This window comes from Pseudophryne corroboree, chromosome 6 (assembly GCF_028390025.1).
Source record: "Pseudophryne corroboree isolate aPseCor3 chromosome 6, aPseCor3.hap2, whole genome shotgun sequence".
In the NCBI taxonomy this organism is placed as follows: domain Eukaryota; kingdom Metazoa; phylum Chordata; class Amphibia; order Anura; family Myobatrachidae; genus Pseudophryne; species Pseudophryne corroboree.
The window spans coordinates 501,988,330-502,011,773 of record NC_086449.1 but is presented as its reverse complement, the minus strand read 5'-3'; the positions used below and the strand labels follow the sequence as shown (position 1 = coordinate 502,011,773).

General features: G+C 46.7%; 1 protein-coding gene across 6 annotated transcripts in view; it reads right to left on the bottom strand.

Moving 5' to 3' along the window:
- USP15 (ubiquitin specific peptidase 15) overlaps window positions 1–23,444 on the bottom strand; it is a 258,720-nt gene that overhangs the window by 40,338 nt on the left and 194,938 nt on the right. For all 6 annotated transcript variants that reach the window (XM_063927377.1, XM_063927378.1, XM_063927379.1 and 3 more), the window contains 2 exons: window positions 21,258–21,449; window positions 9,349–9,464 (listed from right to left, as the gene is read on the bottom strand). In XM_063927377.1, coding sequence (XP_063783447.1) covers window positions 9,349–9,464; window positions 21,258–21,449 — 308 coding nt within the window. The remainder of the gene's footprint in view (window positions 1–9,348; window positions 9,465–21,257; window positions 21,450–23,444) is intronic.

Genomic DNA, 23,444 nt, shown 5'->3' with positions numbered 1-23,444 from the left:
CTCTGATTCCAAGTTTTTATTGCACTGGGAACTGGGGTAACAGAGCAGGGAGGACTAATACTGAAGTATATGAAACTAGGAGGCTGACCAATGTTTCTCCTCATTTAGGAACACCCTGACACGGAACACAAGAAAACAAAGTATAATTAAAGTAAGACAAGGTATGCTACCTGGTAGTGGTAGCCATACTACTGGAGCATATTAAAACATGAGTGCTGATGTATACGGTTCTGGTATGAATGGTCGACCATGTCAAGGTCGACAGTCATTAAATTAACCACTATTAGTAGACATGGACAAATAGTCGACGCATGAAAATGGCCGACACAGGACAGGTTGACATATGAAAAGGTCAACATGGATTTTTGAACTGTTTTTGGTGTCATTGTTTCTATAACATGACCAGGAACCCCAATTAGTGTACTGCTTCCCCTTGCATGGCGAGCGAACTGCGGCAAGGTGCCTCACTGCGCTTGGCACCGGTTACTATTCCCAATCGTACAATGTGGTTAGGTGTGCTGATCCTGCGCATGATGACTCTAGGAGCTGCCGGCTGAGTGATCGGTCTGACTACCCTAAATGAGCCAGAATAATATTTATGCAAGAAAATGGTGTTCACTCTTTCTGGCGCTGGTCACACGTGCACTAGGATATGATATATATAAATCTATAAATACACCAATAAAATATTATCATCATTATCATACACCAATAAGATATTCTTTTTATTTGAGGACAACTCGTGCATCATGAACAAGATGGACTCCGCTTACAATTTTCCATGTAAACAACATGGCCACAGTCTTCATCTGCCAACCATACGTCATTATGCCAACCAGGAAACTAAAAAGTGAGGATCCCTACATTACTACCGGCCATCAGGAACGGAAGTCATTGAACGGCTAACCAGATGCGCTTCCTCGCCAACCAAGGAACCGCAAAACCGGAAGTCACCACGCTACTTCTGGTTTCGGGTGACCGCGACCAGAAGTGAGCGGCAAATCAATCAGGAGAGACCCATAAATGTACTGACATGGCACATGACAGGTATACAGCCTTGAAGAAGGGACACGTTATCCCGAAACGCGTCGGCTATACCTGCCAGTGCCTTTTCCTGCACCACCAGCGCACACCTGACGCATTGGGTACAGGTCTAAGGAGCCTTTGCAAGGTATACCCGGGTACCCTGCAATATCTACCACCTGCTGGCTCTGCGGTACGAGACTTTAAGACTTGAAATACCTATGAACAACGTACTAATAAACATTAGTTAAGGGACATACAGCGTGGCCACATATTTAAGGTTGCCATTGTCTTTACTTGCTACGCATTTTATATGTGAAATTTTATCTGCAAAGTTTTATAATACATTGATTTTATGGTCCATCGGACCAATGCTAGAAAATAAGAATTTACTTACCGATAATTCTATTTCTCGTAGTCCGTAGTGGATGCTGGGGACTCCGTAAGGACCATGGGGAATAGCGGCTCCGCAGGAGACTGGGCACATCTAAAGAAAGCTTTAGGACTATCTGGTGTGCACTGGCTCCTCCCCCTATGACCCCCCTCCAAGCCTCAGTTAGGATACTGTGCCCGGACGAGCGTACACAATAAGGAAGGATTTTGAATCCCGGGTAAGACTCATACCAGCCACACCAATCACACCGTACAACTTGTGATCTGAACCCAGTTAACAGCATGATAACAGAGGAGCCTCTAGAAAAGATGGCTCACTACAGCAATAACCCGATTTTTTGGTAACAATAACTATGTACCAGTATTGCAGACAATCCGCACTTGGGATGGGCGCCCAGCATCCACTACGGACTACGAGAAATAGAATTATCGGTAAGTAAATTCTTATTTTCTCTAACGTCATAAGTGGATGCTGGGGACTCCGTAAGGACCATGGGGATTATACCAAAGCTCCCAAACGGGCGGGAGAGTGCGGATGACTCTGCAGCACCAATTGAGAGAACTCCAGGTCCTCCTCAGCCAGAGTATCAATTTTGTAGAATTTTACAAACGTATTTGCTCCTGACCAAGTAGCTGCTCGGCAAAGTTGTAAAGCCGAGACCCCTCGGGCAGCCGCCCAAGATGAGCCCACCTTCCTTGTGGAGTGGGCATTTACAGATTTTTGGCTGTGGCAGGCCTGCCACAGAATGTGCAAGCTGAATTGTACTACAAATCCAACGAGCAATAGTCTGCTTAGAAGCAGGAGCACCCAGCTTGTTGGGTGCATACAGGATAAACAGCGAGTCAGATTTTCTGACTCCAGCCGTCCTGGAAACATATATTTTCAGGGCCCTGACAACGTCTAGCAACTTGGAGTCCTCCAAGTCCCTAGTAGCCGCAGGCACCACAATAGGTTGGTTCAGGTGAAACGCTGCAACCACCTTAGGGAGAAACTGAGGACGAGTCCTCAATTCCGCCCTGTCCGAATGGAAAATCAGATAAGGGCTTTTACAGGATAAAGCCGCCAATTCTGACACGCGCCTGGCCCAGGCCAGGGCCAACAGCATGACCACTTTTCATGTGAGATATTTTAACTCCACAGATTTAAGTGGTTCAAACCAATGTGACTTTTGGAACCCAAAAAACTACATTGAGATCCCAAAGTGCCACTGGAGGCACAAAAGGAGGCTGTATATGCAGTACCCCTTTTACAAACGTCTGAACTTCAGGGACTGAAGCTAGTTCTTTTTGGAAGAAAATTGACAGGGCCGAAATTTGAACCTTAATGGACCCCAATTTCAGGCCCATAGACACTCCTGTTTGCAGGAAATGTAGGAATCGACCCAGTTGAATTTCCTCCGTCGGGCCTTACTGGCCTCGCACCACGCAACATATTTTCGCCAAATGCGGTGATAATGTTTTGCGGTTACATCCTTCCTGGCTTTGATCAGGATAGGGATGACTTCATCCGGAATGCCTTTTTTCCTTCAGGATCCGGCGTTCAACCGCCATGCCGTCAAACGCAGCCGCGGTAAGTCTTGGAACAGACAGGGTCCTTGTTGGAGCAGGTCCCTTCTTAGAGGTAGAGGCCACGGATCCTCCGTGAGCATCTCTTGAAGTTCCGGTTACCAAGTCCTTCTTGGCCAATCCGGAGCCACGAATATAGTGCTTACTCCTCTCCATCTTATCAATCTCAGTACCTTGGGTATGAGAGGCAGAGGAGGGAACACATACACTGACTGGTACACCCACGGTGTTACCAGAGCGTCTACAGCTATTGCCTGAGGGTCCCTTGACCTGGCGCAATACCTGTCGAGTTTTTCCCAACGGTTTATAATCATGTGGAAGACTTCTGGGTGAAGTCCCCACTCTCCCGGGTGGAGGTCGTGCTGAGGAAGTCTGCTTCCCAGTTGTCCACTCCCGGAATGAATACTGCTGACAGTGCTATCACATGATTTTCCGCCCAGCGAAGAATCCTTGCAGCTTCTGCCATTGCCCTCCTGCTTCTTGTGCCACCCTGTCTGTTTACGTGGGTGACTGCCGTGATGTTGTCCGACTGGATCAACACCGGCTGACCTTGAAGCAGAGGTCTTGCTAAGCTTAGAGCATTGTAAATGGCCCTTAGCTTCAGGATATTTATGTGAAGTGATGTCTCCAGGCTTGACCATAAGCCCTGGATATTCCTTCCCTGTGTGACTGCTCCCCAGCCTCGCAGGCTGGCATCCGTGGTCACCAGGACCCAGTCCTGAATGCCGAATCTGCGGCCCTCTAGAAGATGAGCACTCTGCAACCACCACAGGAGGGACACCCTTGTCCTTGGTGACAGGGTTATCCGCTGATGCATCTGAAGATGCGACCCGGACCATTTGTCCAGCAGGTCCCACTGGAAAGTTCTTGCGTGGAATCTGCCGAATGGGATTGCTTCGTAGGAAGCCACCATTTTACCCAGAACCCTTGTGCATTGATGCACTGAGACTTGGCTCGGTTTTAGGAGGTTCCTGACTAGCTCGGATAACTCCCTGGCTTTCCCCTCCGGGAGAAACACCTTTTTCTGGACTGTGTCCAGGATCATCCCTAGGAACAGAAGACAAGTCGTCGGAACCAGCTGCGATTTTGGAATATTGAGAATCCAATCGTGCTGCCGCAACACTACCTGAGATAGTGCTACACCGACCTCCAACTGTTCCCTGGATCTTACCCTTATCAGGGAATCGTCCAAGTAAGGGATAACTAAAATTCCCTTCCTTTGAAGGAATATCATCATTTCGGCCATTACCTTGGTAAAGACCCGGGGTGCCGTGGACCATCCATACGGCAGCGTCTGAACTGATAGTGACAGTTCTGTACCATAAACCTGAGGTACCCTTGGTGAGAAGGGTAAATTTTGACATGAAGGTAAGCATCCTTGATGTCCCGAGACATCATGTAGTCCCCTTCTTCCAGGTTCGCAATCACTGCTCTGAGTGACTCAATCTTGAATTTGAACCTCTGTATGTAAGTGTTCAAAGATTTTTGATTTTAGATTTAGAATCGGTCTCACCGAGCCGTCCGGCTTCGGTACCACAACAGTGTGGAATAATACCCCGTTCCCTGTTGCAGGAGGGGTACCTTGATTATCACCTGCTGGGAATACAGCTTGTGAATGGCTTCCAAAACTGTCTCCCTGTCAGAAGGAGACATCGGTAAAGCCGACTTTAGGAAAACGGCGAGGGGGAGACGTCTCGAATTCTAATTTGTACCCCTGAGATATCACCTGAAGGATCCAGGGGTCTACTTGCGAGTGAGCCCACTGCGCGCTGAAATTCATTGAGACGGGCCCCCCACCGTGCCTGATTCTGCTTGTAAAGCCCCAGCGTCATACTGAGGGCTTGGCAGAGGCGGGAGAGGGTTTCTGTTCCTGGGAACTGGCTGATTTCTGCAGCCTTTTTCCTCTCCCTCTGTCACGGGGCAGAAATGAGGAACATTTTGCCCGCTTGTCCACGAAAAGACTGCGCCTGATAATACGGCGTCTTCTCATGTTGAGAGGCGACCTGGGGTACAAACGTGGATTTCCCAGCTGTTGCCGTGGCCACCAGGTCTCAAAGACCGACCCCAAATAACTCCTCCCCTTATTAAGGCAATACTTCCAAATGCCGTTTGGAATACGCATCACCTGACCACTGACGTGTCCATAACCCTCTACTGGTAGAAATGGACAACGCACTTAGACTTGATGCCAGTCGGCAAATATTCCGCTGTGCATCACGCATATATAGAAATGCATCTTTTAAATGCTCTATAGGCAAAATATACTGTCCCTATCTAGGGTATCAATATTTTCAGTCAGAAAATCCGACCACGCCAACCCAGCACTGCACATCCAGGCTGAGGCGATTGCTGGTCGCAGTATAACACCAGTATGTGTGTAAATACATTTTAGGATACCCTCCTGCTTTCAATCAGCAGGATCCTTAAGGGCGGCCATCTCAGGAGAGGGTAGAGCCCTTACAAGCGTGTGAGCGCTTTATCCACCCTAGGGGGTGTTTCCCAACGCACCCTAACCTCTGGCGGGAAAGGATATAATGCCAATAACATTTTAGAAATTATCAGTTATCATCGGGGGAAAACCACGCATCATCACACACCTCATTTAATTTCTCAGATTCAGGAAAACTACAGGTAGTTTTTCCTCACCGAACATAATACCCCTTTTTGGTGGTACTCGTATTATCAGAAATGTGTAAAACATTTTTCATTGCCTCAATCATGTAACGTGTGGCCCTACTGGAAGTCACATTTGTCTCTTCACCGTCGACACTGGAGTCAGTATCCGTGTCGGCGTCTATATCTGCCATCTGAGGTAACGGGTGCTTTAGAGCCCCTGACGGCCTATGAGACGTCTGGACAGGCACAAGCTGAGTAGCCGGCTGTCTCATGTCAACCACTGTCTTTTATACAGAGCTGACACTGTCACGTAATTCCTTCCAACAGTTCATCCACTCAGGTGTCGACCCCCTAGGGGGTGACATCACTATTACAGGCAATCTGCTCCGTCTCCACGTCATTTTTCTCCTCATACATGACGACACAAAAGTACCGACATACAGCACACACACAGGGAATGCTCTGATAGAGGACAGGACCCCACTAGCCCTTTGGGGAGACAGAGGGAGAGTTTGCCAGCACACACCAAAGCGCTATATATATACAGGGATAACCTTATATAAGTGTTTTTCCCCTTATAGCTGCTGTATTGTTAATACTGCGCCTAATTAGTGCCCCCCTCTCTTTTTTAACCCTTTCTGTAGTGTAGTGACTGCAGGGGAGAGCCAGGGGAGCTTCCCTCCAACGGAGCTGTGAGGGAAAATGGCGCCAGTGTGCTGAGGAGATAGGCTCCGCCCCTTTTTCACGGACTTTTCTCCTGCTTTTTTATGGATTCTGGCAGGGGTTAAAATTCATCCATATAGCCCTGGGGGCTATATGTGATGTATTTTCGCCAGCCAAGGTGTTTTTATTGCTGCTCAGGGCGCCCCCCCCCTAGCGCCCTGCACCCTCAGTGACCGAAGTGTGAAGTGTGCTGAGGAGCAATGGCGCACAGCTGCAGTGCTGTGCGCTACCTTGGTGAAGACAGGATGTCTTCTGCCGCCGATTTTCCGGACCTCTTCTGTCTTCTGGCTCTGTAAGGGGGCCGGCGGCGCGGCTCTGGGACCCATCCATGGCTGGGCCTGTGATCGTCCCTCTGGAGCTAATGTCCAGTAGCCTAAGAAGCCCAATCCACTCTGCACGCAGGTGAGTTCGCTTCTTCTCCCCTTAGTCCCTCGATGCAGTGAGCCTGTTGCCAGCAGGTCTCACTGAAAATAAAAAACCTAAACTAAAACTTTCACTAAGAAGCTCAGGAGAGCCCCTAGTGTGCACCCTTCTCGTTCGGGCACAAAGATCTAACTGAGGCTTGGAGGGGGGTCATAGGGGGAGGAGCCAGTGCACACCAGATAGTCCTAAAGCTTTCTTTAGATGTGCCCAGTCTCCTGCGGAGCCGCTATTCCTCATGGTCCTTACGGAGTCCCCAGCATCCACTTAGGACGTTAGAGAAAATAAAGATTTATATATATCATATCCTAGTGCATGTGTCACCAGCGCCAGAAAGAGTGAACACCATTTTCTTGCATAAATATTCCCAATCGTAGTCCACGTGGATGGTAAAGTATGAAAAAGTAAAAAATCTATGTAAAAAAAAAAAAAAAGCCATGTTCACCGTTTCATGTGTCGACCTGTCCTGTGTGGACCATTTGTCCTTGTCGACCATGTCAATGTCGACCAATAGTGGTCGACCAAATGTCGACCTAAGTAGGGTCGACCTGCCAAACAGATACAGTGTATACAGTATATAGGATGATTCCGTCTGCAACACACTATGAACATATGTGTCTGCTGTGGCAGTTGAACAACTGGTGACAGTAAATGGTAGCAGTTCTGAATACAGGTATTAGCAGACAGTGCTGGTGGCTGCATGCAGGAGGCTATAGAATAGCAGACTGTATTTGGAACCGCAATTAGCAGACAGCACACTGATGTATAGGATGAGAGCTGATTACAACAGGGAGCAACTGGTGATGAATCCTTGCTGCAGAAGGGAGATTTTGAATCCTTGTAGCAAAATAAGAAGCACTCTTAATATCACCGGAGATGAGCTGGGAGAAATGCAGGAAACTCATGAACTGGAAACAAAAGTAGCTTGAAGACAAGTTGTACTAGCAATGAGCAGGTGACAGAGTGGTTTAAATAGGGTACTCTATAACAGGATTTGACACTGGAGATATGTGAGGATTAAAGAGGCTAATGATTAATATAAAAAACAGAAAATCAAACCAGTGTGTAGTCCCCACCAAAATCCAAAATCAACATCTGAGCCTAGGCTGATGTTGGAAAATAGGGGGTAAAAACGGTGTAGGGTAGGGTTCCCCCTATTTTCCAATAACCAGCAACAGGCTGAACCATCCAGGGGGCTGACGCATTAGCAGGGAGACGCACAGCATGGGGTCCCCCTACCATAACAGCAACCAGCCCCAAACTGGTCAGCAAGGAAGTGGGAACACCCACAAAAATCTCTGCACCCTTTGGGCAGTTCCCATGCTCTGATCAATCAGCTCGTCCATATTCATTTGTCTGGAGAGCGACTGGGAGTTACCTGTCATTCACAACAGAACTCTGTTAAGAGCAGTTAGGAACATTTTTTTTGTTCTGCCAAATGTCTGGATGCCTACATGGACCGAAGAGATGTGACCCCGGCATTTTATAAGTAATAAATTGGTGAACGAGTGTGGTGTAGGGAATGTTTATTTAATAAAATAATGCAATACAATACTTTGTGTGGGTGTCATGTATTTTTGGTTAATATATATATTTTATTTTAACAGGTGGACTACAGTTGCCAGCGGTGCACCCCTAATGTCCGGGCTATTGGCACTTGTGGTTTGACAAGTGCCATCCTTCAGTTGAGATCTACAGAGCAAAATACCTTTAAAAATCATACTATTTACCTTCATTTAATTACTATTACCGCCACACCAGGAGAGAGTGCAGGGTGTGTGGAAAAAAGCCTCGTTGGAGGGGTGGGGGATCCCTATTTCCCTATGGACTCCAGCCCTGTAACAACCAGTTTGGTGTTGGTTGTTATGGCAGGAGGAACCACCCCCTGCTATGGCATCAGCTCGTTGGCTGGTTCTGTCTAATGCTGGTTATTGAAAAATTGAGGGAACCCTATACAGTTTTCCCCCTATTTTGCAATGCCAGCCTAGGCTCAAAGGCCTGGGACTGGCCATGGATTTGGGAAGATGGGGCCCATGCATCTTTTTTTTCTATTTTTAACCATTTATTGCACAAGTAACAAGGAATGCACAGAACATAGTGACCTGTGCAGGTCTCCTGCTCCGCAGCAGATTGACACCAGTTTTGGGTAACAAAGTCTGACTGAAATAGCAGTCAAAACCAATGCATAGTAAAAGCTGGGTTTTATTTAGGTTGCAATCAAACATTGATACCAGTCATTGACCATCAGTTTTGAAATGGATTTAAAACCAACAGTTAGTAAATTTACCCCGTAGAAAGTAATATACAATAGATGAAAGTCAAACAATATGATACATTTTTCACAATCATGCCAGACACTGGACACAAAAATATAGGAAATGGCAGGAATGGCACAGACTACGCACATTCACTAATAGTAAAACAAATGTAATTATTTCTTCTTGAGAATTGCCACATAGCAGCTGGGTCTTTTAGTTGAGCAAATTACGATTTTCTGTGTGATTTAGATTACATAATTGCAAATTTTGAATAAAAACAATAATAATGTCAACTTAAAAAATGACCCCATCCCCCCCCCCCCCCCCCAAAGGAAAAAAAAAAACTTACTTGGAGAACCCTCTTCATGGATACCATTTGGGCCATTTCCATTAATGGTATGCTCTTTATTACAATGCAGAGGGCCATCAATTTCTTCACTCTCGGTTGGAATTTTTACGTATCGGCTGCAAATAGCACAAAATTTAGGGAGACGGTAAATGGACATGCAGCACCATATAAAGTAGTGGTAGTTTGGCATTCAGTCACTGACACTTGCATATAATTGTAGGAAACAGACTATTTGCTGCACTTAGGCCCCAATTCAGCATTACACGCTAATCTGCTGAAACTGCTTTTAGGCGGTTTCAGCACATGTGCCCACATAATCATTAGTGGGGTGGGTCGTGGTGGCTGCGTGACCTCCCAAAAATTGCGGCCATCTGTCTGCCTTTGCAGAAGGCAGGGGGCAACACTAATCATGCTCACATGTTGGGGGGCAGGAGCACTGCTGGGCGTCCCCTGGCATGTTAGTGTAAAGGGTTGTAGTTGTGCGATTTTTCACACAGCTACAACTAATGCTGAATTAGGCCCCTGATTTCTTATTCATGCAAAGATCAAGGCAAGCAAAGCTTATTTCACAGATCATCATCATTCACTACAATTCTGGTACTACAAATAGGTTTATTTAAAATACTTTATGGAAGCTGTCTCAGTGTCTATTATGCAAAAGTAACATCCAGTCTCGAAAGACAGCAATCAAAGATTCCGCAAATCAATCGCTTTGAAACTGCTACCTGCAGCCTGTGCAACTGTTATAAATGAAAAGACCAGGGCCACCATTTATTAAAAGTAGTTAAGTCCTTTTTCCTGGGAAAGCATTTTCTCATCAGATTAATGGTGGGTACACACTAGGTGATAGCTCCATGAGCGATATCGCCTAGTGTTTCCCTTCCCCTCCCGGCCTGCTGACATTGTGCATACACACTAAGGGGTATATGCAATTCACGGCGAATCGCGGCAAATTATCGCCGTTTTTTAATTCGACACAATTCGACAGGTGAATTCCGGCAGGTGGCTGCCGGAATTCACCATATTCAATAAAAAACGGATTCGACAGTCCCGCGGGCGAAAAACGGCCGATTTGCCGGATTTTGCCGCAAATTAAAAAAAACGGGTAAAAACGGGAAAAACCCGGAAAAAAATGGCGTGGGGTCCCCCCTCCAAAGCATAACCAGCCTCGGGCTCTTCGAGCTGGTCCTGGTTCTAAAAATGCGGGGACAAAATTGACATGGGATCCCCCGTATTTTTAAAACCAGCACCGGGCTCTGCGCCTGATGCTGGTGCAAAAAATACGGGGGACAAAAAGAGTAGGGGTCCCCCGTATTTTATACACCAGCATCGGGCTCCACTAGCTGGACAGATAATGCCACAGCCAGGGGTCACTTTTATACAGCGCCCTGCGGCCGTGGCATTAAATATCCAACTAGTCACCCCTGGCCGGGGTACCCTGGGGGAGTGGGGACCCCTTCAATCAAGGGGTGTCCCCCCCAGCCACCCAAGGGCCAGGGGTGAAGCCCGAGGCTGTCCCCCCCCCATCCAAAGGCTGCGGATGGGAGGCTGATAGCCTTGAGTAAAATGACAGAATATTGTTTTTTCCAGTAGTACTACAAGTCCCAGCAAGCCTCCCCCGCAAGCTGGTACTTGGAGAACCACAAGTACCAGCATGCGGGAGAAAAACGGGCCCGCTGGTACCTGTAGTACTACTGGGAAAAAAATACCCAAATAAAAACAGGAGACACACACCGTGACAAGTACAACTTTATTACACACCGCCGACACACACACTTACCTATGTTGACATGCCGACTAGCACAGTCTCCGACGATCCGAGGGTACCTGTGAAAAAAATTATACTCACCTGCCAGTGTCCAGAGATAAATCCACGTCCAGAGATCAAATCCTTGTACTTGGCAAAATAAAAACACGCACACCCGTACCAACGGACTGAAAGGGGTCCCATGTTGACACATGAGACCCCTTTCCACGAATGCCGGGACACCACGTGACTCCGGTCACTGAGGTCCCTTCAGCCAATCAGGAAGCGCTACTTCCGTGGCGCTCACCTGATTGGCTGTGCGCGTGTGACCTCAGACAGCGCATCGCAAAGCCTCTCCCATTACTTTCAATGGTGGGAACTTTGCCGTCAGCGGTGGGGTTACCCGCGGTCAGCCGCTGACCGGCGGGTGACCCCACCGCTAGCCGCAAAGTTCCCACCATTGAATATAATGGAGAGGCTTTGCGATGCGCTGTCAGCTCAGACGCGCACAGAGCCAATCAGGAGCGTGCAAGGACGTTGCACTCGCTGATTGGCTTACGAGACCTTTCAGTGACAGCTGTCACGTAGAGGTCTCTGCATTCGGGGAAAGGGGTCTCATGTGTCAACATGGGACCCCTTTCAGTCCGCTGGCACGGGTTTTTGCGTTTTGTTATTTTGCCAAGTACCTGGATTATACTCTGGACGTGGATTTATCTCTGGACGCTGGAAGGTGAGTATAATTTTTTTAACAGGTACCCGCGGATCGTCGGAGACTGTGGCAGTCGGCGTGTCAACATAGGTAAGTATGTGTGTGTCGGCAGTATGTAATAAAGTTGTACTTGTCACGGTGTGTGTGTCCTGTTTTTATTTGGGTATTTTTTTCCCAGTAGTACTACAGGTACCAGCGGGCCAGTTTTTCTCCCGCATGCTGGTACTTGTGGTTCTCCAAGTACCAGCTTGCGGGGGAGGCTTGCTGGGACTTGTAGTACTACTGGAAAAAACAATATTCTGACATTTTTCTCAAGGCTATCAGCCTCCCATCCGCAGCCCTTGGAAGGGGGGGGGGGGACAGCCTCGGGCTTCACCCCTGGCCCTTGGGTGGCTGGGGGGGGGGACCCCTTGATTGAAGGGGTCCCCACTCCCCCAGGGTACCCCGGCCAGGGGTGACTAGTTGGATATTTAATGCCACGGCCGCAGGGCGCTGTATAAAAGTGACCCCCGGCTGTGGCATTATCTGTCCAGCTAATGGAGCCCGATGCTGGTGTATAAAATACGGGGGACCCCTACTCTTTTTGTCCCCGTATTTTTTGCACCAGCATCAGGCGCAGAGCCCGGTGCTGGTTTTAAAAATACGGGGGAACCCCTGTCAATTTCCCCCCCGCATTTTTAGAACCAGGACCAGCTCGAAGAGCCCGAGGCTGGTTATGCTTTGGAGGGGGGACCCACGCCATTTTTTTCAGGGATTTTACCATTCCATCCAAAAAAAAAAATATATATATTATTTTTAAAAATATATAAATAATACTTGTGCCTCCAAAAAAGACAAACCAAGTACCTAATCCCTTCTAATATAAATAGATATGATATTACCAAGAAAAAAAAAACACGAAAAAAACATGTTTTAATTTGTTTTTATTAGTTTCACCCTCCAAAGTGTGTCGGATTGAAAATTACGAATTTACTGTCTAAAAGGACTGTTGTCGAATTTCCAAACTTCCATTGAATAGACTTTGGTCGAATTGCAGCATGTGTATCATTGCAAAAAAGTCGAATTTGTCAAAAGTCGAATTTCAAAAAGTAGAATTTTGAAAGTCCGTTTTTTTGTCGGAAAGTACTGAATTGCATTGGCGATTTTTTTTTTTTGGTCGAAAAAGTCCCGAAATTCGACAATTTCGGAAATTCGACCGCAATTGCATATACCCCTAAGTGATATTGCACAGTCACGTCATGCCGGTGCTGGCCTGAACGTGCAGCTCCTGGTAATATAGTCAGATTGCGCTGCATGTACAGCCGAAAGCGGGGGTCGTGAGCGGGCATCGGTCACAGCATAATACAAAAAAACTATAACCAGGCGCTAATGTATCATTACCATATTTAGATGATAGTATTACTGGTAAAAAATCTTTGCTTTAAAAACGATGTTTCATTCTGCGTACAAACCAGCTGCAGGAGAAAGCTTGACTTGGGGTAAGTCAAGTCAAAAAGAACCGGCACTACACCGGTAACACTAGAACAACAAACGAATCCCCTCCTGCGCTATAAATGTTATGATATGGCTCAGAGTTCAATGAAAAACAAATATATAACTTATTATAGTATATATATTTTTATTTTATTTGATAGTATTTCATATAAATATATGAATAAAATACACTTCAGACCGGTCAAATATGAAAAAACATTAATAAATCTCTTGCCTAACTATAGGAGGTGGATCTTAGATAAACTTCTGTGCACAGAAAAAATGTAAAAATATGTAAAATTAATAAAAAATCAGTCCATATGAAAAAGGTTACCAGCTGGATTCACACCCATGAAATAGGTAGCATAATTCATGTGTTGTATTGTAATGGATATCCTCAATACGTTACCACTTTGCAAAGAAGACAATGTTGTGCAATAGAACTGCTCCCCGCAGGAGCCTTATATGCGGCTTGCACCAGTGGTTGTCACACGGGAAAGTTCAAATGACATGTGAGACGGACTCGGGCTGCGGGAACGGCGCTTCACTAGCGCCTGCTGTGCTGATATTCCACCCGACTTCCAGGCTCTATGAGTCCACGTCTCCGAGTGCCGTATGCAGACACCTCAGTCACGGTTGTGATGTCCCGTTCTCCGTTGCTTCCACAGAAAATGCTGCTGAATGAAGATCTATTATAAGGGTGTAATATAGCTGGTATATGGGTCCAAAAAGATCTGCTTCTGACGCGTTTCATGGGTGTGAATCCAGCTGGTAACCTTTTTCATATGGACTGATTTTTTATTAATTTTACATATTTTTACATTTTTTCTGTGCACAGAAGTTTATCTAAGATCCACCTCCTATAGTTAGGCAAGAGATTTATTAATGTTTTTTCATATTTGACCGGTCTGAAGTGTATTTTATTCATATATTTATATGAAATACTATCAAATAAAATAAAAATATATATAATATAATAAGTTATATATTTGTTTTTCATTGAACTCTGAGCCATATCATAACATTTATAGCGCAGGAGGGGATTCGTTTGTTATCGGTCACAGCATACACACTGTGTGATATTTTAAACAATACCGCTAATGGAGGGTAATTTAACAAGTGCACCAGCCAGGGAATAATTTTGCTGAGTATTGCAATAAAGGATTCCTTGTACAAAGCATGGGGAATAAAACAGAAAGAAATAGGGAACTAATAATAAGATTTTACTTACCGGTAAATCTATTTTTTGTAGTCCGTAGAGGATGCTGGGACTCCGTAAGGACCATGGGGAATAGACGGGCTCCGCAGGAGATAGGGCACTTTAAGAAAGCTTTGGACTCTGGGTGTGCACTGGCTCCTCCCTCTATGCCCCTCCTCCAGACCTCAGTTAGGGAAACTGTGCCCAGAGGAGATGGACAGTACGAGGAAGGATTTTTGTAAATCTAAGGGCGAGATTCATACCAGCCACACCGTATAACTTGTGATAAACTTACCCAGTTAACAGTATGAACAACAACATAGCCACGGTACCACCGAAAACTATAACATAACCCTTATGTAAGCAATAACTATATACAAGTCTTGCAGAAGAAGTCCGCACTTGGGACGGGCGCCCAGCATCATCTACGGACTACGAGAAATAGATTTACCGGTAAGTAAAATCTTATTTTGTCTAACGTCCTTGAGGATTCTGGGACTCCGTAAGGACCATTGGGATTATACCAAAGCTCCCAAACGGGCGGGAGAGTGCGGATGACTCTGCAGCACCGATTGAGCAAACAGGAGGTCGTCCTCAGCCAGGGTATCAAACTTATAGAACTTTGCAAAGGTGTTTTTCCCCGACCAAGTAGCTGCTCGGCACAACTGTAATGCCGAGACCCCTCGGGCAGCCGCCCAAGAAGAGCCCACTTTCCTAGTGGAGTGGGCCTTAACCGATTTCGGTAACGGCAATCCTGCCGTAGAATGTGCCTGCTGAATCGTGTTACAGATCCAGCGAGCAATAGTCTGCTTTGAAGCAGGAGCGCCAACCTTGTTGGCCGCATACAGAACGAACAAAACTTCAGTCTTCCTGATTCTAGCCGTTCTGGTCACATAAATCTTCAAAGCCCTGACTACATCCAGGGACTCGGAATCCTCCAAGTCCCGTGTAGCCACAGGCACGACAATAGGTTGGTTCACATGAAAAGATGAGACCACTTTTGGCAGAAAGTGAGGGCGAGTCCTCAACTCTGCCCTATCCACGTGAAAAACCAAGTATAAGCGTTTATGTGATAAAGCCGCCAAGTCGGAACACGTCTTGCCGAAGCTAACGCCAACAACATGACCACTTTCCACGTGAGGTATTTTAACTCCACAGTTTTGAGTGGTTCAAACCAAGGTGACTTGAGGAAACGTAACACCACGTTAAGATCCCAAGGCGCCACCGGAGGCACAAAAGGAGGCTGAATATGCAGCACTCCCTTCACAAAGGTCTGTACTTCAGGAATAGAGGCCAATTCTCTTTGAAAGAAAATGGATAAGGCCGAAATCTGGACCTTTATGGACCCTAATTTTAGGCCCAAAGTCACTCCTGTTTGAAGGAAGTGGAGTAGACGGCCCAAATGGAACTCCTCAGTAGGAGCAGCTCTGGCCTCACACCAAGCAACATATTTCCGCCATATACGGTGATAATGTTTTAACGTCACATCTTTCCTAGCCCTGATCAGGGTAGGAATTACTTCCTCCGGAATCCCTTTTTCCGCTAGGATCCGGCTTTCAACCGCCATGCCGTCAAACGCAGCCGCGGTAAGTCTTGGAACAGACAGGGCCCCTGCCGCAGCAGGTCCTGCCTTAGAGGAAGAGGCCACGGATCCCCTGCGAGCAACTCTTGCAGCTCCGGATACCAAGTCCTCCGTGGCCAATCCGGAACAATGAGTATTGTTCTGACCCTGCTTCTTCGTATTATTCTCAACACCTTGGGTATGAGAGGAAGAGGAGGAAAAACATAGAACGATCTGAACACCCAAGGTGTCACCAGAGCGTCTACCGCTACCGCCTGAGGGTCCCTTGACCTGGCGCAATACCGCTTTAGCTTTTTGTTGAGACGGGATGCCATCATGTCGATTTGAGGCAGTCCCCAACGATCCGTGATCTGTGCGAAGACTTCTTGATGAAGTCCCCACTCTCCCGGATGCAGGTCGTGCCTGCTGAGGAAGTCCGCCTCCCAGTTGTCCACCCCCGGGATGAACACCGCTGACAGCGCGCTTACATGGCCTTCCGCCCAGCATAGAATCCTGGTCACTTCTGCCATGGCCATTCTGCTCCTTGTTCCGCCTTGGCGGTTTATATGAGCCACTGCCGTGACATTGTCTGACTGAATCAGAACCGGTTTTCTCCGAAGCAATTCCTCCGCTTGACGCAGGGCGTTGTATATGGCCCTCAACTCCAGGACGTTGATGTGGAGACAAGACTCTAGGCTTGACCAGAGACCTTGGAAATTTCTTCACAGTGTCACTGCTCCCCAGCCTCGGAGGCTTGCGTCCGTGGTCACCAGGACCCATCCTGAATGCCCTGAATGCCGAACCTGCGACCTTCTAGTAGGTGAGCACTGTTCGGCCACCACAGGAGAGATACCCTGGTCCTGGGAGACAGTGTGATCCTTTGATGCATTTGTAAATGGGACCCGGATCACTTGTCCAAGAGGTCCCATTGAAAAGTCCTCGCATGGAACCTGCCGAAAGGGATGGCCTCGTAGGAAGCCACCATCTTTCCCAGGACCCGCGCGCAATGATGCACTGAAACCTTTTTTGGTTTTAATAGGTTCCTGACCATGGCTATGAGTTCCTGAACCTTTTCGATCGGAAGAAAAACCTTTTTCTGGTCTGTGTCTAGAATCAGGCCCAAAAAGGTCAGACGCGTTGTAGGACTAGCTGGGACTTCGGTATATTGAGAATCCAGCCGTGTATCTGCAACGTCTTCATGGACAGAGACACACTGTCCAGCAACCTCTCCCGAGATCTCGCCTTTATGAGGAGATCATCCAAGTATGGGATAATTGTGACCCCCTGCCTGCGCAGGAGCACCATCATTTCCGCCATTACCTTGGTGAAAATTCTCGGGGCCGTGGAAAGCCCAAACGGCAACGTCTGAAATTGGTAGTGACAGTCCTGCACTGCAAATCTCAGGAACGCCTGATGCGGGGGGAATATCGGAACATGAAGGTAAGCATCCTTTATGTCCAGGGACACCATCCAATCCCCCCCCTCCAGGCTGGCGATGACCGCCCTGAGTGATTCCATTTTGAACTTGAACCTCTTCAAGTACAGGTTCAGAGATTTCAGGTTTAAAATGGGTCTGACCGAACCGTCCGGTTTCGGGACAACAAACAGGGTTGAGTAATATCCCTCTCCTTGCTGGAGATGAGGAACTGTGACAATCACCTGTTGAATATACAATTTTTGGATTGCTGCCAACACTAGCTCCCTCTCTGACGGGGAAGCCGGCAGAGCCGATTTGAAAAATCGGCGAGGAGGCAAGTCTTCGAATTCCAGCCTGTATCCCGGAGAAACAATCTCTAATGCCCAGGGATCCACCTGCGAGCGAACCCAGACGTGGCTGAAAAATCGAAGACGAGCCCCCACCAGATCTGCCTCCCCTCGGAAAGCCCCAGCGTCATGCGGTGGACTTTGCAGACGCAGGGGAGGACTTCTGCTCTTGGGAACTAGCTGTGTGCAGCTTTTTCCCCCTGCCTTTCCCTCTGGCAACAAAGGATGATCCACGTACCTTCTTGTTTTTATTGGAACGAAAGGACTGCATTTGATAATGAGGTGCCTTTTTTGTATGTTGCGGGGGGACATAAGGTAAGAAATTTGACTTACCAGCCGTAGCCGTAGAGACAAGATCCGAGAGGCCGTCTCCAAACAACTCCACCCCTTTGTAAGGCAAGGACTCCATATGCCGATTTGAATCGGCATCTCCCGTCCACTGTCGGGTCCACAAGAGCCGCCTAGCAGAAATAGACATAGCATTTATTCTGGAGCTTAATAAACAAATGTCTCTCTGAGCATCCCTCATATACAAGGCAGCATTTCTGATATGCTCTATGGTCATTTGAATGGCGTCCCTATCTAAGGTGTCAATTTCCGTAGATAAGGAATCTGCCCATGCTACAACCGCACTACAAACCCAGGCCGACGCCATAGCCGGTCGAGCAATAGTACCGGAATGATTGTAAATGTGCTTTAAGGTAATTTCCTGCCTGCGATCAGCAGGTTCCTTGAGGGAAGCCGTATCCTGAGAAGGCAGTGCCACCTTTTTGGACAAACGTGTCAGCGCCTTGTCAACTTTTGGCAAAGATTCCCAGCGTATCCTATCAGTTTGTGGAAAAGGATACGCCATGAGAATCCTTTTGGGAACTTGTGGTCTCCTTTCCGGAGATTCCCAAGCCTTTTCGCACAAGTCACTTAATTCAAATGAGGATGGAAAAGTGACTTCAGGCTTTTTCCCTTTATACATGTGTACCCTCGTGTCAGGGACAGGGGGTTCCTCAGTAATATGCAAAACCTCTTTAATGGCCATAATCATGTACCGTATACCCTTAGCCACCTTTGGCTGTAATTTAGCATCTTCATAGTCGACACTAGAGTCAGTATCTGTGTCATCGATCTGGGATATGGTGCGCTTCTGAGACCCCGAAGGACCTGGCGCCCCAGGGACAGGCATGGACTGGCTACCTGACTGATCCCTAGCTTCTGCCTTGTCTAATCTTTTATGCAATAGATTGACATTTGCATTCAAGACATTCAGCATATCCACCCATTCCGGTGTCTGCGTTACCGACGGCGACCTGACATTCAAGCACTCCCCCTCCACATTAAGCGAGCCTTCCTCGTCAAACATGTCGACACACGCGTACCGACACACTTCACACACACACAGGGAACCCCTTTCCTGAAGACAGTATCCCTGTCAAGGCCCTTTGGAGAGACAGAGAGAGAGTATGCTAGCACACACCCCAGCGCAATAACCCTGGAGACCAAACACAAATAGTTTTTCCCCAGCAGCGCTGCAATAATATGTAAACCGCCAATTATGTGCCCCCCCCCCCCTCTCTTTTAAGCACCCTTTCACCGTGTGTAAGCAGGGGAGAGTCCGGGGAGCTTCCTCTCAGCAGTGCTGTGGAGAGAAAATGGCGCTGGTGAGTGCTGAGGGAGAAGCCCCGCCCCCCGGCGGCAGGCTTCTGTCCCGCTCAAACTTAGTAAAATATGGCGGGGGCTCTTTTATATACATGTACAGAGCCCACCTGTACATGTATATAGTCTTTTTGCCATGCAGATGTTTATATTGCTGCCCAGGGCGCCCCCCCCTGCACCCTTACAGTGACCGGAGTGTGTGAGGTGTATGGGAGCAATGACGCACAGCTGCAGTGCTGTGCGTTACCTCAGTGAAGCTGAAGGCTTCTGCCGCCTGACAACTTCTGTCTTCTGTACTTCTAGCTCTGTGAGGAGAACGGCGGCGCGGCTCCGGGGGTGGACGCCCAGTAAGAACCTGCGTTCACCCCCTCTGGAGCTAATGGTGTCCAGTAGCCGAGGAAGCAGAGCCTATCTTTGACAAGAAGGTCTGCTCCTTTCTCCTCAGTCCCTCGATGCAGGGAGCCTGTTGACAGCAGTGCTCCCTGTGAAATAGTAAAAGGTTGAAAGAAAAAATCCAAACAAAAATGCTTCTAGGCAGAGAACTCTGGAGAGCTCTCTGCAGTGCACCCATCTTGCTCTGGGCACAGTGTAAAACTGAGGTCTGGAGGAGGGGCATAGAGGGAGGAGCCAGTGCACACCCAGAGTCCAAAGCTTTCTTAAAGTGCCCTATCTCCTGCGGAGCCCTTCTATTCCCCATGGTCCTTACGGAGTCCCAGCATCCTCAAGGACGTTAGAGAAAGACTATCAAATACATGAGTTATTGGATGACATGATTATTTAATCTGCGCTACAAGTGGTCATTTTTATAGTCCCTCTGAGACACAAGTTTATCAGTAGGAATTTATACTGTTTAAAGAGCTTATCTATCTGTCAGGGGTTTTAAAAAACTAGATTTATTTTAGATTTTTATTACATATGCGTACGTGTCCTGTTGGTTCCATTACTGAAGGTTGTTAGTAAAACTTAATTTACAAAAATACAGCACTTTCTCTGGTTTTCTCTGTGGTTTCAAAGACTATTTGACAAAGACAGAGGGGTGTACAATTGCTAGTGGCTGTGCTACTGTTATCACCAACTCAAGCATTTACATATTCCACATTCTATTGTTTTAGTAAAGTGCAAGAAGCCTCAAGTACGTCTTCTAGCGAACCCTACATGTGTGACCCAACTTGCATGTGCAGAGAGGGCCAGGTCTGGTTGATGAAGCGATAACCTTTCTCTTACGGCTGCCAGTTAGTATCGCAGCTAAGCTGGCAATCACAGTATCCTAGCCATATTTGTAAGGTAAAGATTTTCTCTCTCTGGGATGAACAGCAAAACAGAAAAGCTTCTTAAGGTGGGTACAGACTGGGCGATGTGCTCTATGAGCGGAGTCGCCTAGTGTGTTCCCTTCCCTGTCGGGGAGGTCGGCAGCAGCGCGTACACACTTAGCTATATGCAAACAATGTCGATCAGTGATGTCATGCCGCGGCAAGGCCGTGAAAGCAGTTTTTGGACAACAGTCCAAATTGAGCTGCCTGCACAGCAGACAGTGAGGGTCGTTAACGTTCCATGGGGCTGCGCGTCATTAGTCGGCGGGCGGCATACACACTTAGCGATAAAGTAAACAACGTCACTCAGGAAGGGTAAAAATGAGCGACGTTGTTTAATTTAGCGCTAAGTGTGTACCCACTTTTATCGCCCAGAATTGATTAATAGGCTTGTAGAACTATAAACATAAAAAAAAGGACGTAAAAGCAAATATATTTCAAGCTTATAGCCAGTCACAATATTACTAACTTGTTAAATTTACCAATATTAGAATACATACCACATTCTTGCTAAAAGAAGGTTATACAGCTTATCTTCAGTGATGTTTCTAGGCACAGTCATGAGAAAAGGTTGGCCAAATAATGTTGAACCATGGTGATGACTATAACTAGTATGGCGAAACTTCTCACGTAAATAAATAGGAATTATGACCTGCTCTGTATCTTCTGTTCTGTTGATTGATGTTTCAAATCTAAAGTACAATTTTTTTGTATTACAATACCGGGAAAGAAAATGCATGCCAGTTGATATATATTTCAATTTACTGACTATATTTGAAGGATGTACTATACACTAGAAAAAAAAAAAAAATTGAGAAGGTTTTACTTTTTAATACTGATCTCTGAGTTCTCCACCTATATTGTTCACATGTGCCAACTGGCTATGGCATTACTAGCTAATTGCAGCTATTAAAAATGAACAGCTACATTTAACTCATCCACACATTGTAGAGTTATTGAAAAGGTCTGTACCATTACTACACTATGGCCCTCATTCCGAGTTGTTCGCTCGTTCTTTTCCTTCGCATCGGTGCGATTTTCCGCTAACTGCGCATGCGCAATGTTCGCACTGCGGCTGCGCCAAGTAAATTTGCTAAGAAGTTTGGTATTTTACTCACGGCATTACGAGGTTTTTTCTTCGTTCTAGTGATCGTAGTGTGATTGACAGGAAGTCGGTGTTTCTGGGCGGAAACTGGCTGTTTTATGGGAGTGTGTGAAAAAACGCTGCCGTTTCTGGGAAAAACGCGGGAGTGGCTGGAGAAACGGGGTAGTGTCTGGGCGAACGTTGGGTGTGTTTGTGACGTCAAACCAGGAACGACAAGCACTGAACTGATCGCACTGGAAGAGTAAGTCTGGAGCTACTCAGAAACTGCAAAGAAAAATCTTTTCGCAATATTGCGAATACTTCGTTCGCAATTCTGCTAAGCTAAGATTCACTCCCAGAGGGCGGCGGCTTAGCGTGTGCACTGCTGCGAAAAGCGGCTAGCGAGCGAACAACTCGGAATGAGGGCCTATGTTAACAAAAACATTTTATTACCACCTCCCACAATAGGGTGATAATACTAATACCGCTTTCACATAGCAAACCCGGGTTCGACCTAGAATTTTGAACTCGGATCCAACCCTTTCACACTGCACTTTCGACCCGAGTTTTTCTTGGGTTGGCCCCTTTCACACTGAACCCGGGTCACCCATGTAAACAGTATGGATGTAATTTAAGTGGATTTTTTCTGGCTCACGAAAATGAGGTGCCAAAAGGAAACAAAAGGAGACACAAGAACATCCAATCAGCGCCTTTTTTTGAGTCCCAGGTTGAATAACACCCTTTCACACTGCACATCGACCCAGGTCCGACCAGTGTTTAACCCTGCTTTAATCCCAGGTTGAAATGCCGGGTTGCTCGGCACACTGCACCTCGACCTGGGTCAACCCGGGTTATTTTGGCAAAGTGAAAGGGGTATTAGATGCACAGAAAATGAAAAGTAACAGATAACTCCCCCACCTAGGAAAAGGAAACAACAGATGCAAATTACTAGTACTACCTCCACTTTTATGGAATAATTACCCAAGAGTCTTGGTGGAGTAAATTCTATAACTTCCTAGTGCATTTAGTTATTTGGCAGGAACATTTAATTTATACTACAGTAAGATAAAAAAACAAAAAACAAAAACAAAGAAACTTGTCCAATTTACGCAGAAGTGTGTTATAAATAGTTAAAATCAAATCAGGAACATTACAATTTGTAATATAAATTGATCAATATAATAAATCATCACAGCAAGAAGATTAATCTATGCATGGGACTGATTTTGAGTAGGAAGGATCTCCATGCACAGATGCAAATGGGAAGACTAAGCATACAGCGCATGCGTCAATTTATGCAATTTTGCTTATCTCTGTTCTATTCTGGCTCATACTGAACCCAGTCAGATCTGTGTTTCTGTGAAATTGGGAATTTCGGGGGTGGCACCAATGCAAGAGCACAGAACCATCCTGACCTGTGGGAGTGTCAAATGCTCTGTGCAATTCTGCAATTGCATACAGGGAAGTGAAGCCTGTTTCTGATGGATCTCTTGCACCTAGCATGGAACTGGTCCAAGTACCAACACTAAGGACGACGATTGTGGAGGCTGGCATAAAATCAATGGGCAGCAAAGATGTTCACTTGCAGGTGTGCATATCCCCA